This window comes from Chiloscyllium plagiosum, unplaced genomic scaffold, assembly GCF_037043375.1.
Source record: "Chiloscyllium plagiosum isolate Xiang-an unplaced genomic scaffold, Cpla_swu_hap1 HiC_scaffold_40, whole genome shotgun sequence".
NCBI classification, from domain to species: Eukaryota; Metazoa; Chordata; class Chondrichthyes; order Orectolobiformes; family Hemiscylliidae; genus Chiloscyllium; species Chiloscyllium plagiosum.
This window is the reverse complement of record NW_028270178.1, coordinates 15,572,448-15,589,357: the sequence shown is the minus strand read 5'-3', so window position 1 is coordinate 15,589,357 and position 16,910 is coordinate 15,572,448. Positions and strand designations below refer to the sequence as shown.

Sequence of the window (16,910 nt, the reverse complement as noted above, 5' to 3'; positions counted from 1 at the left end):
GGCCGATGTGGGAATTCCTTCTTTGGAATTCTCTTCTGCAGACAGCCATAAGCCAGTGAGCCTGCCCTTGATGTAAATTGACAATTGGTTGTATCTGGAGATGAGTAACGGTGGCACAGCGGTGGCACATCGATTTTCTTGCTCCTCGGATGCTGCCTGACCTGCTGTGCTTTTCCAGCACCGCTCTGGCGCTCTGTTGCCTCACAGCGCCAGAGACCCGGGTTCAATTCCTGCCTCAGGCAACTGTCTGTGTGGAGTTTGCACATTCTGCCCATGTCTGCGTGGGTTTCCTCCCACAGTCCAAAATTGTGCAGGTTAGGTGAATTGGCCGTGCTAAATTGCCCGTAGTGTTAGGTGAAGTGGTAAATGTAGGGGAATGGGTCTGGGTGGGTTGCTCTTCGGAGGGGCAGTGTGCAATTGTTGGGCTGAAGGGCCTGTTTCCACACTGTAAGTAATCTAATCTAATCTGCGGTTTATTTGATGCTTTATCCTTGATGCTAAAGTAACATGGGAAAATGACATACTGTTATATCATGGAATAGGAGGCTGCCTCCACTTGTATTGAGATGGATTTAACAAAAACTGCAAAAGAGGAAAATGCACCATGGGGGAATAAAAGTACTTTGTCATGCATTGAATAGTTGTGCCCTGGAATCCAGTGCCTGGGGAGAGGATTCAATTGTTGCAGTGAAGGGAATTGCAGGTTTTCTGAAGAGCAGCAGAGGGCGCCTGTGGACTCAGACTGGGGGGCAGTCAGCTTCGCATTGATCTCCAGCTCCACCTTGTGGCTGCAGTAGGGGTTGCAGCTCCCCTCCTTCCTGCAGCACCTTGTGTTTCTCACTGGATTTCACGCTTTAAGGAAATTGTCTGTCACAAGTTGCATTAAATTTTCCCAATGTGCTTCATGGGAGTTTTTAAACACAATGTGTCCTGATTGGTTTCACAAGGTGAGCCGAAACATGGCAAAAGAAAGGGACTAGATTTTAAGTAGTATCTTATTTGACAACCACCTGATGAAGGAGCGTCGCTCCGAAAGCTAGTGTGCTTCCAATTAAACCTGTTGGACTATAACCTGGTGTTGTGTGATTTTTAACTTTGTACACCCCAGTCCAACACCGGCATCTCCGAATTATGACTTATTTGGGAGGCAGACTCTGGTCATACAGCACGGAAACAGACTCTTTGGTCCAACCAGTCCATGCTAGTCATGTTCCAAAACTAAACTAGTCCCACCTCCCTGCACTTGGCCTACATCCATCCAAACAGTTCTTCGTCTTCAATTTTTTCAAGATATCTTCTGCACGTAACTATCTGCATCCACCATTTAGAGTCATTGAGATGTACAGCGTGGAAACAGACCCTTCGGTCCAACTCATCCATGTTGACCAGATATCCTCAATTAATCTTGTCCCATTTTCCAGCACGTGGCCTATATCCCTCTAAACCATTCGTATTCGTATACCCGTCCAGATGCCTTTCAAATGCTGTCATTGTACCAGCCTCCACTTCCTTGGGCAGCTTGTTCCATGCAAGCACCACCCTCTGTGTGAAAAATGATCTCCCTTGCCTCCCTCTTAAATCTTTCCCCTTTTACCTGAAACCTATGCCGTCCAACTTTGGACTCCCCACCCTGGGGAAAAGACCTTGTCTATTCACTCTATCCATCCTATTGCCCTTCATTTAATAAATCTCTGTATGGTCACCCCTGAGCCTCCGCTCCAGTGAGAATACCCCCAGCCTATTCGGCCTTCCCCGAGAGTCCAAGCACTAATCCTGGCAACATCATTATAAATCTTTGCCGAACCTTTTCAAGTTTCACAATACCCTTTGCCTCGTGTCTTTTTTAAATCGCTCACCTTTTACCTCAAAAATGAGCCCCCAGTCTAGCAATCCCCACCCTAGGGAAAAAGACAACGACCATTAACTATGTATACCCCTCATTATTTTATGAACTTCTAACAGGTTGCCTCTCAACCTAGTGTACTCCTGTGGAAAAAGTCCCAGGCTTTCTTTATAATTGAAGCCGTATGTACCTGGTAACATCCTGGTAAATTTCTTCTGGACCATCTCCAGCTGAATAGTGTGTTTAATCTCTGTCCCGGTCTCTCTGTGCCCCTCCCTGTTCCGTCTGTCCTTCTCCTCCCTCCCCACCCCCTCACCCAAGGACCCAGGCAGAGATGGGGCACACGTGCCGCGGGACGATAAATCTCGCCACGGCCAACATCACCGTGGAGGACTCGTGCAATTTCATCATCTCCAACGGGGGAGCCCAGACCTACCACCTCAAGGCCAGCTCGGAGGTTGAGCGCCAGCGCTGGATCACAGCCCTGGAGTTGGCCAAGGCGAAAGCCGTCAAGATGCAAGCTGAATCAGGTAAGAAAGTGCAAGGGCCACCCCAGGGAGATCCGGGCGAAATGCAGTGAGGTGTTCGAGTGATTAACTGTTCCCGGCCAAGAGGGGGATTACGAGGGCTCGACTGTCCCAGTGCGGGGAGCAGGAGGATATGGGGCAGGGTTAATTTTCCCACAAGAGGGGTTCATTTTCGAGGGAACCTGAGTCCTACCATGGGGCTGGGTTCAATCCCACCCTCGGGCGTGGGGTTTGTCCCCCCCCCTTGCATCTGTGTGGGATTTCCTTCCCTAGTCCAAAGCTGTGCAGTGGACTGACCATGCTTAACTGCCCACAGCGTCCAGCGATGTGCAAGGAAATGCAGTGATAGGTGGACAGTGTGTCTGGGTGAGATGCTATTTGGAGGGGTGGTTGTGGGCTTTTTGGACCGAACAGCCTGCTTCCATGCTGTAGGGATTAACTGGGTGCGAGCTACAAGAACGTGCCAGAAGCTCTGAATCTTGCAGCGAGTAACTCACCCCCTGACTCCCCAAAGCCTGTCCACCATCGACAAGGCCCAAGCCAGGAGTGTGATGGAATACTCCCCACTTGTCTGGATGGGAGGGCAGCCCCAACAACACTCCAGAAACTTGTCACCGTCCAGGACAAAGCAGCCCGCTCAATTGGCACCGCATCTGCTCCCTCCAGCATCGACACTCAGTAGCTGCAGGGTGTGTGTGTGCCACTGACAAGATGCACTGCAGCAACTCACTAAGGCTCAGTTGACAGCACCTTCCAAACCCGTGACTGTCCAGGAGGACTAACACAGTGAGGAGCACACCCACCTGTAAGGTTCCATCAGAGCCGCCCTCAAGCCTGTCTCGGAAATATATCTGTGTCACCGGGTCAGGATCCAGGCGCGCTCGCGGTGACCCTCGATCTTGCCCTCCCCAGCCATAATGGTAATGGACTTGCACTAAATGGACTGCAGTCGTTCAAGAAGGCAGTTGCCCGCCACCACCTCGAGGGTGATGAGGCTCAGGCAATAAATGCTGATCTGACTTTCTTAAACTCACCACCCCATAAATGAATTATTTTCATCCAAGTGATATGAGCAGTTAACTGACCCTCTTGCAGTGTGGAGGGGAGGTGATATCATCCCTATAGTGTGCAGAGGGGCCATTCAGCCGATCGGGCTTGCACCAGGCCCTCTGAAGAGCATCCCAACCAGACCCAGTTCCTGAGCCTATCCCTGTCGCCCTGCATATCCCATTGCTAACCTGGTTTGCCTGTGCATCCCTGGGCACTATGGGACAATTAACCACGGCCAATCCACCCTAACCTGGGCACTATGGGACAATTTAACATGGTCAATCCACCCCTAACCTGCACATCCCTGGGCTTTGGTGGAAACCCACGCAGACATGGGGAGAATGTGTGAACTTGACTCAGGAGGATCGAACCCGCTGTGAGGCAGCACTGCTAACCACTGAGCCACTGTACTGCCTGTGCTATGATAGTAGGGAGGCTGTCCCACGTTTCGGGTGGAGTGGGGGAGAATAAGGAAAGTGAGAGATGAGCGTTTCCACTGGGTGAGGGTATGTGAGCCGTTAACTCTGCTGCTGAGCGGGGGGCGTGGAAGGTTGGTCTCTTGAACGCGCTGTGAAATTTAACAACTTTTTTGAAGATGACTCCGCTGATGAAGAGCAGTCTTCTCAGACGGACAAGACCGAAGTGCAGAACACGCTGAGGACCCTCACGAGCAAGGTGGAGGACCTCTCGACGTGCAACGACCTCATCGCGAAGCACGGCACCGCCTTACAGCGCTCGCTCAGTGAGCTGGAGAACCTCAGGCTGCCTCCCGAGAGCTCCGAGAAGATTAAACAAGTGAACGAGCGAGCCACCCTCTTCCGAATCACCTCCAACGCCATGATCAATGTGAGTCAGCGCCCTCTGCCTACCCCCCGCCCCCCAGCACCCACAAGGGCTGTACCAGAGTGGTTCAGCAACTCCTTTCTGGCACCCTACAGTACCGACTGTATCTCTGTTGAGGTTAATTCCTCCTCTCTCAAGTAGCCCTTCTTCCCCATCCCCCCCCAGCACACTACGTTATTGATTCTATCGCTACTGCTGTTACCTCTCACTGTCACTCAGTAACCCCTCTCCCCGCAACTTCCTGTCTTACTGATTGTATTCTACTGCTGTTACCTCACACTGTCACTGTGGTTTCCACCCCCCTCCAAAGCACTGTGTTAGACAGTATCTGTAGTGGTGTTAATCTAGCTCCTTCACACTCATTCAAACCTCTCTCCCCAGGTGCCCTGACTGACTGACTGACTGTATCTCTCCTGATGTTAATCCTGTTCCCTCCCGCTGTCACTTAGTAATCCATTGCTTCTCCACCCCGTGTTCCTGACCTGTATTTCTGCCGATGTTAATACAACTCTCTTAAACGGTCACTCAGTAACCCCTCTTTTCACCACCCCCCAAACCTTCCTCAGAGCCACGTGTAACTGGCCGTAAGTGAACTGATGTTAATTCAGCTCCCTCGCACGGTGACTGAGTAACGCCTCTCTCCCCCAGCGCCCTGTGTTACTGACTGTATCTCTGCTGATGTTAATCCAGCTCCCTTACAAAGTCACTCAGTAACCCCGCTTTTCCCCACCCCACCCAGCGCCCTGTGTTACTGGCCGTATGGAAACGGATGTTAATGTACCTCTCTATCTGTGTGTGTGTGTGTGGGATACAGTGCTGATGGAGGGTGTGTACTTCTGACTGCTCCCTAACCCTCCCTGTGCCTCTCTCTCCGTTGTGTATCTGTGTGTGTGTGTTGTCAGGCTTGCCGTGACTTCCTGCTGCTGGCCCAGACTCACAGTAAGAAATGGCAGAAAGCCCTGCAGCATGAGCGGGAGCAGCGGATCCGGCTGGAGGAGACGCTGGAGCAGCTGGCCAAGCAGCACAACAACCTGGAGCGAGCATTCCGCGGAGCAACCGTCCTGCCCCCCAGCAGCACGCTCAGTGTCGGCTCCGTCAAAGGTAAGGGGCTGCCGCTGAGTGAGTGTCTTCTGATGGCATTGAGAGTTCCAGCAATACCCCCACCCCCCCACGTCCGTCGCCTCTAACAGTTACTCCCTCCACAAGGCGGCAGCGATGTGGGCCGTCAATGCTGTGTACTGTGGTATGTCACCGTGATCAGGTTGACAGCACCGTTCCCCCCCCCACCCCCTCCCGGCGTGATATACACCTTATGGATGCATAAAGACAGCAAATCCATGGAAACGCCTGTTATGGACCTGAGTAGATCCCCCCCCTCCCCCTTACCTTGTAAGAAGGTAACCTGGACCCTAACCTTTCTTTGGTAAGGTAAATGTGAGGAGTTCTGTTCCAGATACAGTTTGACTGGTCAAATGACTATGTTAAGCAAATCACAATTTATTCAAGCACTATAGTTCAACACAATAAAAAGGAGGAAGAACTTGATTGCAAACTTTAACAGAATAGCAGATGCCGTGACTATTATGAACTAACTGTTCCAGTGTAGTGATATTTCATTTCATATGAGGAATGTTTGAGGACTCCCGGTTTATACATGTGAGGAGCGTTTGAGGACTCTGGGTCTGTACGTGACGGAGTTTGGCAGGATGTGAGGGAGCTAATGGAAACCGACAGAATACTGAATGGCCTGGACAGATTGGATGTTGGGAAGATGTTTCCGTGAGTAGGAGAGACGAGAACCCAAGGGGCACTGCCTGAGTAAAGGGAAGAACTTTTCGAACCGAGATAAGGAGAAACTTAAGCCAGAGATTGATTGAATGTATGGAATTTATTGCCACTCAAGGCTGTGGAGTGTATATACAAGATTGAGATAGGTTCTTGAATATCAAGGGGATGAAAGGTTACTGGGAGAAGGTGGGAGAGTGGGGTTTGAGAAACTTAACTATCATTGAATGGCGGAGCAGACTCGATGGGCTGAGTGGCCTAATTTCTGCTCCCATGTCTTATGGTCTGATTAATACACCAGTGGTAAAAATGCAAATTCAGGAAACATATTTTGTCGTGTATGCCAGAGAGAGGCCAGGCACGAGAGGCTCCAGCTTTTGGCTGTAATCGAGAGAGAGGGGGGGAAAAATAGCTTCCACTTGAAGTCCCAGAACAGCAGCTACAGCTGAAAACTGAATCTCAAATCCCTGGGTTCTGTGGGTGAGAGCACGGTGGCTCAGTTGGGCGGCACGGTGGCACAGTGGTTAGCACTGCTGCCTCACAGCGCCAGAGACCCGGGTTCAATTCCTGCCTCAGGCGACTGACTGTGTGGAGTTTGCACGTTCTCCCCGTGTCTGTGTGGGTTTCCTCCGGGTGCTCCGGTTTCCTCCCACCATCCAAAGATGTGCAGGGTCAGGTGAATTGGCCATACTAAATTGCCTGTAGTGTTAGGTAAGAGGTAAATGTAGGGGTATGGGTGGGTTTCGCTTCGGCGGGTCGGTGTGGACTTGTTGGGCCGAAGGGCCTGTTTCCACACTCTAATCTAATCTAATCTAATCTAATCTAATCTAATCTAATCTAATCTAATCACTTGCCTCACAGCAACAGAGTCCTGGGTTCGATTCCAACCTCAGGCGACTGTCTGTGTGGATTTTTGCACATTCTACCTTTGTGTGCTTGGTTTCCTCCCACTATCCAAAGTTGCGCAGGTCAGGTGAATTGGCCATGCGTAATTTGTCAATTTAGATCCATTAGTCAGAGGGAAAAGGGGTTTGGCTGGGTTACTCTTCAGAGGGTTGGTGTGGACCTGTTGGGCCGAAGGGCCTGTTTCCACATGGCAGGGAATCTAATCTAAACTCTCACAGCCGCATCAAGCGCTACCAGGACAGGCGACCCTCAAAGGAATATTCAGTCTCGTGACCAAACGCCTGACCAAGGAGTGAGATGTCATTGTGTCATGGTGGAGTGCAGGGGTGGGTGGGTGGGTGTTGGTGGAGCAGCAAGATGGCAATGTTTATGGAGTTGGGGGGATTTCCAGAGTTAGGTATCTGAAGTTGGAGGCAGGGCTGTTCGTGAAGGGAATCCAGAGTCGAAGGATGCAGTTTCTCACTTGTGCTGTCCAGTGTGGTGCGAGGCTACACACAGAAGAAGCAGCAGCTGCAGGAAGGGTATAGGTTTCTGGTTTGCGAGCTGTTGGGGCTGGTTTTGCATCTGCGTACGTACGACCATAAGAAATGGGAACAGGAGGAGGCTGTTTGGCCCCTTGAGCCTGCTCCATCATTCGATAGGATCGCGACTGATTCAGTAATCCTCATATCTCCTTTCCCTGTAACGCTTGATTTTCCCCGGTTGATCAAGAATCTACATATCCCAACCTTCGACATTAACATAGGACTCAGCCCCCACAGTGCGCTCTGTGACAAGGTGTTCCAAAGACAATAAACTTTCACAGCGAAGAAATTCCTCCTCATCTCAGTCTTAACCCTGTGCTTCATGGTGGCAGACTCTCCTCTGAGGAGAAACACCACCTCAGTATTGACACGGTTGAGTCCTGATATGTTTCAGTGAGATCACCTCTTATTCTGATTAAAGTCCCAACCTGTGTAGGTTTAGTCACTGGACAATCCCTCCACACCAGGGATCATTTCAGTGAAGCTTCTCTGAACTGACTTCCAAGAAAGAGTGTCTCTTAAATAAGGCGAGTAAATCTGCTGGAACTTCGGGTGTCTCTCTGTCGCTCTCCGTCCCTCTCTCCGTCCCTCCCTGTCGCCCTCCCTCCCTGTCGCTCTCCGTCCCTCTCTCCGTCCCTCCCTGTCGCCCTCCCTCCCTGTCGCCCTCCCTCCCTGTCGCCCTCCCTCCCTGTCGCCCTCCCTCCCTGTCGCCCTCCCTCCCTGTCGCCCTCCCTCCCTGTCGCCCTCCCTCCCTGTCGCCCTCCCTCCCTGTCGCCCTCCCTCCGTCGCCCTCCCTCCCTGTCGCTCTCCGTCCCTCCCTGTCGCCCGCCCTCCCTGTCGCCCGCCCTCCCTGTCGCCCGCCCTCCCTGTCGCCCCCCTCCCTGTCGCCCGCCCTCCCTCCCTGTCGCCCGCCCTCCCTCCCTGTCGCCCGCCCTCCCTCCCTGTCGCCCGCCCTCCCTCCCTGTCGCCCGCCCTCCCTCCCTGTCGCCCGGCCTCCCTCCCTGTCGCCCGGCCTCCCTCCCTGTCGCCCGGCCTCCCTCCCTGTCGCCCGGCCTCCCTCCCTGTCGCCCGGCCTCCCTCCCTGTCGCCCGGCCTCCCTCCCTGTCGCCCGGCCTCCCTCCCTGTCGCCCGGCCTCCCTCCCTGTCGCCCGGCCTCCCTCCCTGTCGCCCGGCCTCCCTCCCTGTCGCCCGGCCTCCCTCCCTGTCGCCCGGCCTCCCTCCCTGTCGCCCGGCCTCCCTCCCTGTCGCCCGGCCTCCCTCCCTGTCGCCCGGCCTCCCTCCCTGTCGCCCGGCCTCCCTCCCTGTCGCCCGGCCTCCCTCCCTGTCGCCCGGCCTCCCTCCCTGTCGCCCGGCCTCCCTCCCTGTCGCCCGGCCTCCCTCCCTGTCGCCCGGCCTCCCTCCCTGTCGCCCGGCCTCCCTCCCTGTCGCCCGGCCTCCCTCCCTGTCGCCCGGCCTCCCTCCCTGTCGCCCGGCCTCCCTCCCTGTCGCCCGGCCTCCCTCCCTGTCGCCCTCTCTGTCTCCCTCCCTGTCGCCCTCTCTGTCTCCCTCCCTGTCGCCCTCTCTGTCTCCCTCCCTGTCGCCCTCCCTGTCGCCCTCTCTGTCTCCCTCCCTGTCTCCCTCCCTGTCGCCCTCTCTGTCTCCCTCCCTGTCGCCCTCCCTGTCGCCCTCTCTGTCTCCCTCCCTGTCGCCCTCTCTGTCTCCCTCCCTGTCGCCCTCTCTGTCTCCCTCCCTGTCGCCCTCTCTGTCTCCCTCCCTGTCGCCCTCTCTGTCTCCCTCCCTGTCGCCCTCTCTGTCTCCCTCCCTGTCGCCCTCTCTGTCGCCCTCTCTGTCGCCCTCTCTGTCGCCCTCTCTGTCGCCCTCCCTGTCGCCCTCCCTGTCGCCCTCCCTGTCGCCCTCCCTGTCGCCCTCCCTGTCGCCCTCCCTGTCGCCCTCCCTGTCGCCCTCCCTGTCGCCCTCCCTGTCGCCCTCCCTGTCGCCCTCCCTGTCGCCCTCCCTGTCGCCCTCCCTGTCGCCCTCCCTGTCGCCCTCCCTGTCGCCCTCCCTGTCGCCCTCCCTGTCGCCCTCCCTGTCGCCCTCCCTGTCGCCCTCCCTGTCGCCCTCCCTGTCGCCCTCCCTGTCGCCCTCCCTGTCGCCCTCCCTGTCGCCCTCCCTGTCGCCCTCCCTGTCGCCCTCCCTGTCGCCCTCCCTGTCGCCCTCCCTGTCGCCCTCCCTGTCGCCCTCCCTGTCGCCCTCCCTGTCGCCCTCCCTGTCGCCCTCCCTGTCGCCCTCCCTGTCGCCCTCCCTGTCGCCCTCCCTGTCGCCCTCCCTGTCGCCCTCCCTGTCGCCCTCCCTGTCGCCCTCCCTGTCGCCCTCCCTGTCGCCCTCCCTGTCGCCCTCCCTGTCGCCCTCCCTGTCGCCCTCCCTGTCGCCCTCCCTGTCGCCCTCCCTGTCGCCCTCCCTGTCGCCCTCCCTGTCGCCCTCCCTGTCGCCCTCCCTGTCGCCCTCCCTGTCGCCCTCCCTGTCGCCCTCCCTGTCGCCCTCCCTGTCGCCCTCCCTGTCGCCCTCCCTGTCGCCCTCCCTGTCGCCCTCCCTGTCGCCCTCCCTGTCGCCCTCCCTGTCGCCCTCCCTGTCGCCCTCCCTGTCGCCCTCCCTGTCGCCCTCCCTGTCGCCCTCCCTGTCGCCCTCCCTGTCGCCCTCCCTGTCGCCCTCCCTGTCGCCCTCCCTGTCGCCCTCCCTGTCGCCCTCCCTGTCGCCCTCCCTGTCGCCCTCCCTGTCGCCCTCCCTGTCGCCCTCCCTGTCGCCCTCCCTGTCGCCCTCCCTGTCGCCCTCCCTGTCGCCCTCCCTGTCGCCCTCCCTGTCGCCCTCCCTGTCGCCCTCCCTGTCGCCCTCCCTGTCGCCCTCCCTGTCGCCCTCCCTGTCGCCCTCCCTGTCGCCCTCCCTGTCGCCCTCCCTGTCGCCCTCCCTGTCGCCCTCCCTGTCGCCCTCCCTGTCGCCCTCCCTGTCGCCCTCCCTGTCGCCCTCCCTGTCGCCCTCCCTGTCGCCCTCCCTGTCGCCCTCCCTGTCGCCCTCCCTGTCGCCCTCCCTGTCGCCCTCCCTGTCGCCCTCCCTGTCGCCCTCCCTGTCGCCCTCCCTGTCGCCCTCCCTGTCGCCCTCCCTGTCGCCCTCCCTGTCGCCCTCCCTGTCGCCCTCCCTGTCGCCCTCCCTGTCGCCCTCCCTGTCGCCCTCCCTGTCGCCCTCCCTGTCGCCCTCCCTGTCGCCCTCCCTGTCGCCCTCCCTGTCGCCCTCCCTGTCGCCCTCCCTGTCGCCCTCCCTGTCGCCCTCCCTGTCGCCCTCCCTGTCGCCCTCCCTGTCGCCCTCCCTGTCGCCCTCCCTGTCGCCCTCCCTGTCGCCCTCCCTGTCGCCCTCCCTGTCGCCCTCCCTGTCGCCCTCCCTGTCGCCCTCCCTGTCGCCCTCCCTGTCGCCCTCCCTGTCGCCCTCCCTGTCGCCCTCCCTGTCGCCCTCCCTGTCGCCCTCCCTGTCGCCCTCCCTGTCGCCCTCCCTGTCGCCCTCCCTGTCGCCCTCCCTGTCGCCCTCCCTGTCGCCCTCCCTGTCGCCCTCCCTGTCGCCCTCCCTGTCGCCCTCCCTGTCGCCCTCCCTGTCGCCCTCCCTGTCGCCCTCCCTGTCGCCCTCCCTGTCGCCCTCCCTGTCGCCCTCCCTGTCGCCCTCCCTGTCGCCCTCCCTGTCGCCCTCCCTGTCGCCCTCCCTGTCGCCCTCCCTGTCGCCCTCCCTGTCGCCCTCCCTGTCGCCCTCCCTGTCGCCCTCCCTGTCGCCCTCCCTGTCGCCCTCCCTGTCGCCCTCCCTGTCGCCCTCCCTGTCGCCCTCCCTGTCGCCCTCCCTGTCGCCCTCCCTGTCGCCCTCCCTGTCGCCCTCCCTGTCGCCCTCCCTGTCGCCCTCCCTGTCGCCCTCCCTGTCGCCCTCCCTGTCGCCCTCCCTGTCGCCCTCCCTGTCGCCCTCCCTGTCGCCCTCCCTGTCGCCCTCCCTGTCGCCCTCCCTGTCGCCCTCCCTGTCGCCCTCCCTGTCGCCCTCCCTGTCGCCCTCCCTGTCGCCCTCCCTGTCGCCCTCCCTGTCGCCCTCCCTGTCGCCCTCCCTGTCGCCCTCCCTGTCGCCCTCCCTGTCGCCCTCCCTGTCGCCCTCCCTGTCGCCCTCCCTGTCGCCCTCCCTGTCGCCCTCCCTGTCGCCCTCCCTGTCGCCCTCCCTGTCGCCCTCCCTGTCGCCCTCCCTGTCGCCCTCCCTGTCGCCCTCCCTGTCGCCCTCCCTGTCGCCCTCCCTGTCGCCCTCCCTGTCGCCCTCCCTGTCGCCCTCCCTGTCGCCCTCCCTGTCGCCCTCCCTGTCGCCCTCCCTGTCGCCCTCCCTGTCGCCCTCCCTGTCGCCCTCCCTGTCGCCCTCCCTGTCGCCCTCCCTGTCGCCCTCCCTGTCGCCCTCCCTGTCGCCCTCCCTGTCGCCCTCCCTGTCGCCCTCCCTGTCGCCCTCCCTGTCGCCCTCCCTGTCGCCCTCCCTGTCGCCCTCCCTGTCGCCCTCCCTGTCGCCCTCCCTGTCGCCCTCCCTGTCGCCCTCCCTGTCGCCCTCCCTGTCGCCCTCCCTGTCGCCCTCCCTGTCGCCCTCCCTGTCGCCCTCCCTGTCGCCCTCCCTGTCGCCCTCCCTGTCGCCCTCCCTGTCGCCCTCCCTGTCGCCCTCCCTGTCGCCCTCCCTGTCGCCCTCCCTGTCGCCCTCCCTGTCGCCCTCCCTGTCGCCCTCCCTGTCGCCCTCCCTGTCGCCCTCCCTGTCGCCCTCCCTGTCGCCCTCCCTGTCGCCCTCCCTGTCGCCCTCCCTGTCGCCCTCCCTGTCGCCCTCCCTGTCGCCCTCCCTGTCGCCCTCCCTGTCGCCCTCCCTGTCGCCCTCCCTGTCGCCCTCCCTGTCGCCCTCCCTGTCGCCCTCCCTGTCGCCCTCCCTGTCGCCCTCCCTGTCGCCCTCCCTGTCGCCCTCCCTGTCGCCCTCCCTGTCGCCCTCCCTGTCGCCCTCCCTGTCGCCCTCCCTGTCGCCCTCCCTGTCGCCCTCCCTGTCGCCCTCCCTGTCGCCCTCCCTGTCGCCCTCCCTGTCGCCCTCCCTGTCGCCCTCCCTGTCGCCCTCCCTGTCGCCCTCCCTGTCGCCCTCCCTGTCGCCCTCCCTGTCGCCCTCCCTGTCGCCCTCCCTGTCGCCCTCCCTGTCGCCCTCCCTGTCGCCCTCCCTGTCGCCCTCCCTGTCGCCCTCCCTGTCGCCCTCCCTGTCGCCCTCCCTGTCGCCCTCCCTGTCGCCCTCCCTGTCGCCCTCCCTGTCGCCCTCCCTGTCGCCCTCCCTGTCGCCCTCCCTGTCGCCCTCCCTGTCGCCCTCCCTGTCGCCCTCCCTGTCGCCCTCCCTGTCGCCCTCCCTGTCGCCCTCCCTGTCGCCCTCCCTGTCGCCCTCCCTGTCGCCCTCCCTGTCGCCCTCCCTGTCGCCCTCCCTGTCGCCCTCCCTGTCGCCCTCCCTGTCGCCCTCCCTGTCGCCCTCCCTGTCGCCCTCCCTGTCGCCCTCCCTGTCGCCCTCCCTGTCGCCCTCCCTGTCGCCCTCCCTGTCGCCCTCCCTGTCGCCCTCCCTGTCGCCCTCCCTGTCGCCCTCCCTGTCGCCCTCCCTGTCGCCCTCCCTGTCGCCCTCCCTGTCGCCCTCCCTGTCGCCCTCCCTGTCGCCCTCCCTGTCGCCCTCCCTGTCGCCCTCCCTGTCGCCCTCCCTGTCGCCCTCCCTGTCGCCCTCCCTGTCGCCCTCCCTGTCGCCCTCCCTGTCGCCCTCCCTGTCGCCCTCCCTGTCGCCCTCCCTGTCGCCCTCCCTGTCGCCCTCCCTGTCGCCCTCCCTGTCGCCCTCCCTGTCGCCCTCCCTGTCGCCCTCCCTGTCGCCCTCCCTGTCGCCCTCCCTGTCGCCCTCCCTGTCGCCCTCCCTGTCGCCCTCCCTGTCGCCCTCCCTGTCGCCCTCCCTGTCGCCCTCCCTGTCGCCCTCCCTGTCGCCCTCCCTGTCGCCCTCCCTGTCGCCCTCCCTGTCGCCCTCCCTGTCGCCCTCCCTGTCGCCCTCCCTGTCGCCCTCCCTGTCGCCCTCCCTGTCGCCCTCCCTGTCGCCCTCCCTGTCGCCCTCCCTGTCGCCCTCCCTGTCGCCCTCCCTGTCGCCCTCCCTGTCGCCCTCCCTGTCGCCCTCCCTGTCGCCCTCCCTGTCGCCCTCCCTGTCGCCCTCCCTGTCGCCCTCCCTGTCGCCCTCCCTGTCGCCCTCCCTGTCGCCCTCCCTGTCGCCCTCCCTGTCGCCCTCCCTGTCGCCCTCCCTGTCGCCCTCCCTGTCGCCCTCCCTGTCGCCCTCCCTGTCGCCCTCCCTGTCGCCCTCCCTGTCGCCCTCCCTGTCGCCCTCCCTGTCGCCCTCCCTGTCGCCCTCCCTGTCGCCCTCCCTGTCGCCCTCCCTGTCGCCCTCCCTGTCGCCCTCCCTGTCGCCCTCCCTGTCGCCCTCCCTGTCGCCCTCCCTGTCGCCCTCCCTGTCGCCCTCCCTGTCGCCCTCCCTGTCGCCCTCCCTGTCGCCCTCCCTGTCGCCCTCCCTGTCGCCCTCCCTGTCGCCCTCCCTGTCGCCCTCCCTGTCGCCCTCCCTGTCGCCCTCCCTGTCGCCCTCCCTGTCGCCCTCCCTGTCGCCCTCCCTGTCGCCCTCCCTGTCGCCCTCCCTGTCGCCCTCCCTGTCGCCCTCCCTGTCGCCCTCCCTGTCGCCCTCCCTGTCGCCCTCCCTGTCGCCCTCCCTGTCGCCCTCCCTGTCGCCCTCCCTGTCGCCCTCCCTGTCGCCCTCCCTGTCGCCCTCCCTGTCGCCCTCCCTGTCGCCCTCCCTGTCGCCCTCCCTGTCGCCCTCCCTGTCGCCCTCCCTGTCGCCCTCCCTGTCGCCCTCCCTGTCGCCCTCCCTGTCGCCCTCCCTGTCGCCCTCCCTGTCGCCCTCCCTGTCGCCCTCCCTGTCGCCCTCCCTGTCGCCCTCCCTGTCGCCCTCCCTGTCGCCCTCCCTGTCGCCCTCCCTGTCGCCCTCCCTGTCGCCCTCCCTGTCGCCCTCCCTGTCGCCCTCCCTGTCGCCCTCCCTGTCGCCCTCCCTGTCGCCCTCCCTGTCGCCCTCCCTGTCGCCCTCCCTGTCGCCCTCCCTGTCGCCCTCCCTGTCGCCCTCCCTGTCGCCCTCCCTGTCGCCCTCCCTGTCGCCCTCCCTGTCGCCCTCCCTGTCGCCCTCCCTGTCGCCCTCCCTGTCGCCCTCCCTGTCGCCCTCCCTGTCGCCCTCCCTGTCGCCCTCCCTGTCGCCCTCCCTGTCGCCCTCCCTGTCGCCCTCCCTGTCGCCCTCCCTGTCGCCCTCCCTGTCGCCCTCCCTGTCGCCCTCCCTGTCGCCCTCCCTGTCGCCCTCCCTGTCGCCCTCCCTGTCGCCCTCCCTGTCGCCCTCCCTGTCGCCCTCCCTGTCGCCCTCCCTGTCGCCCTCCCTGTCGCCCTCCCTGTCGCCCTCCCTGTCGCCCTCCCTGTCGCCCTCCCTGTCGCCCTCCCTGTCGCCCTCCCTGTCGCCCTCCCTGTCGCCCTCCCTGTCGCCCTCCCTGTCGCCCTCCCTGTCGCCCTCCCTGTCGCCCTCCCTGTCGCCCTCCCTGTCGCCCTCCCTGTCGCCCTCCCTGTCGCCCTCCCTGTCGCCCTCCCTGTCGCCCTCCCTGTCGCCCTCCCTGTCGCCCTCCCTGTCGCCCTCCCTGTCGCCCTCCCTGTCGCCCTCCCTGTCGCCCTCCCTGTCGCCCTCCCTGTCGCCCTCCCTGTCGCCCTCCCTGTCGCCCTCCCTGTCGCCCTCCCTGTCGCCCTCCCTGTCGCCCTCCCTGTCGCCCTCCCTGTCGCCCTCCCTGTCGCCCTCCCTGTCGCCCTCCCTGTCGCCCTCCCTGTCGCCCTCCCTGTCGCCCTCCCTGTCGCCCTCCCTGTCGCCCTCCCTGTCGCCCTCCCTGTCGCCCTCCCTGTCGCCCTCCCTGTCGCCCTCCCTGTCGCCCTCCCTGTCGCCCTCCCTGTCGCCCTCCCTGTCGCCCTCCCTGTCGCCCTCCCTGTCGCCCTCCCTGTCGCCCTCCCTGTCGCCCTCCCTGTCGCCCTCCCTGTCGCCCTCCCTGTCGCCCTCCCTGTCGCCCTCCCTGTCGCCCTCCCTGTCGCCCTCCCTGTCGCCCTCCCTGTCGCCCTCCCTGTCGCCCTCCCTGTCGCCCTCCCTGTCGCCCTCCCTGTCGCCCTCCCTGTCGCCCTCCCTGTCGCCCTCCCTGTCGCCCTCCCTGTCGCCCTCCCTGTCGCCCTCCCTGTCGCCCTCCCTGTCGCCCTCCCTGTCGCCCTCCCTGTCGCCCTCCCTGTCGCCCTCCCTGTCGCCCTCCCTGTCGCCCTCCCTGTCGCCCTCCCTGTCGCCCTCCCTGTCGCCCTCCCTGTCGCCCTCCCTGTCGCCCTCCCTGTCGCCCTCCCTGTCGCCCTCCCTGTCGCCCTCCCTGTCGCCCTCCCTGTCGCCCTCCCTGTCGCCCTCCCTGTCGCCCTCCCTGTCGCCCTCCCTGTCGCCCTCCCTGTCGCCCTCCCTGTCGCCCTCCCTGTCGCCCTCCCTGTCGCCCTCCCTGTCGCCCTCCCTGTCGCCCTCCCTGTCGCCCTCCCTGTCGCCCTCCCTGTCGCCCTCCCTGTCGCCCTCCCTGTCGCCCTCCCTGTCGCCCTCCCTGTCGCCCTCCCTGTCGCCCTCCCTGTCGCCCTCCCTGTCGCCCTCCCTGTCGCCCTCCCTGTCGCCCTCCCTGTCGCCCTCCCTGTCGCCCTCCCTGTCGCCCTCCCTGTCGCCCTCCCTGTCGCCCTCCCTGTCGCCCTCCCTGTCGCCCTCCCTGTCGCCCTCCCTGTCGCCCTCCCTGTCGCCCTCCCTGTCGCCCTCCCTGTCGCCCTCCCTGTCGCCCTCCCTGTCGCCCTCCCTGTCGCCCTCCCTGTCGCCCTCCCTGTCGCCCTCCCTGTCGCCCTCCCTGTCGCCCTCCCTGTCGCCCTCCCTGTCGCCCTCCTGTCGCCCTCCCTGTCGCCCTCCCTGTCGCCCTCCCTGTCGCCCTCCCTGTCGCCCTCCCTGTCGCCCTCCCTGTCGCCCTCCTGTCGCCCTCCCTGTCGCCCTCCCTGTCGCCCTCCCTGTCGCCCTCCCTGTCGCCCTCCCTGTCGCCCTCCCTGTCGCCCTCCCTGTCGCCCTCCCTGTCGCCCTCCCTGTCGCCCTCCCTGTCGCCCTCCCTGTCGCCCTCCCTGTCGCCCTCCCTGTCGCCCTCCCTGTCGCCCTCCTGTCGCCCTCCCTGTCGCCCTCCCTGTCGCCCTCCCTGTCGCCCTCCCTGTCGCCCTCCCTGTCGCCCTCCCTGTCGCCCTCCCTGTCGCCCTCCCTGTCGCCCTCCCTGTCGCCCTCCCTGTCGCCTCCCTGTCGCCTCCTGTC

The 16,910-nt window shown here is 63.5% G+C and overlaps 1 protein-coding gene across 3 annotated transcripts in view; it reads left to right on the top strand.

The window, feature by feature from the left end:
* The window catches only part of osbp (oxysterol binding protein), a 72,125-nt gene that overhangs the window by 27,957 nt on the left and 27,258 nt on the right, over positions 1–16,910 (top strand). For all 3 annotated transcript variants that reach the window (XM_043683072.2, XM_087981670.1, XM_087981671.1), the window contains exons 2-4: positions 2,165–2,373; positions 4,016–4,266; positions 5,166–5,364. In XM_043683072.2, the coding sequence (XP_043539007.1) occupies positions 2,165–2,373; positions 4,016–4,266; positions 5,166–5,364 (659 nt within the window). The remainder of the gene's footprint in view (positions 1–2,164; positions 2,374–4,015; positions 4,267–5,165; positions 5,365–16,910) is intronic.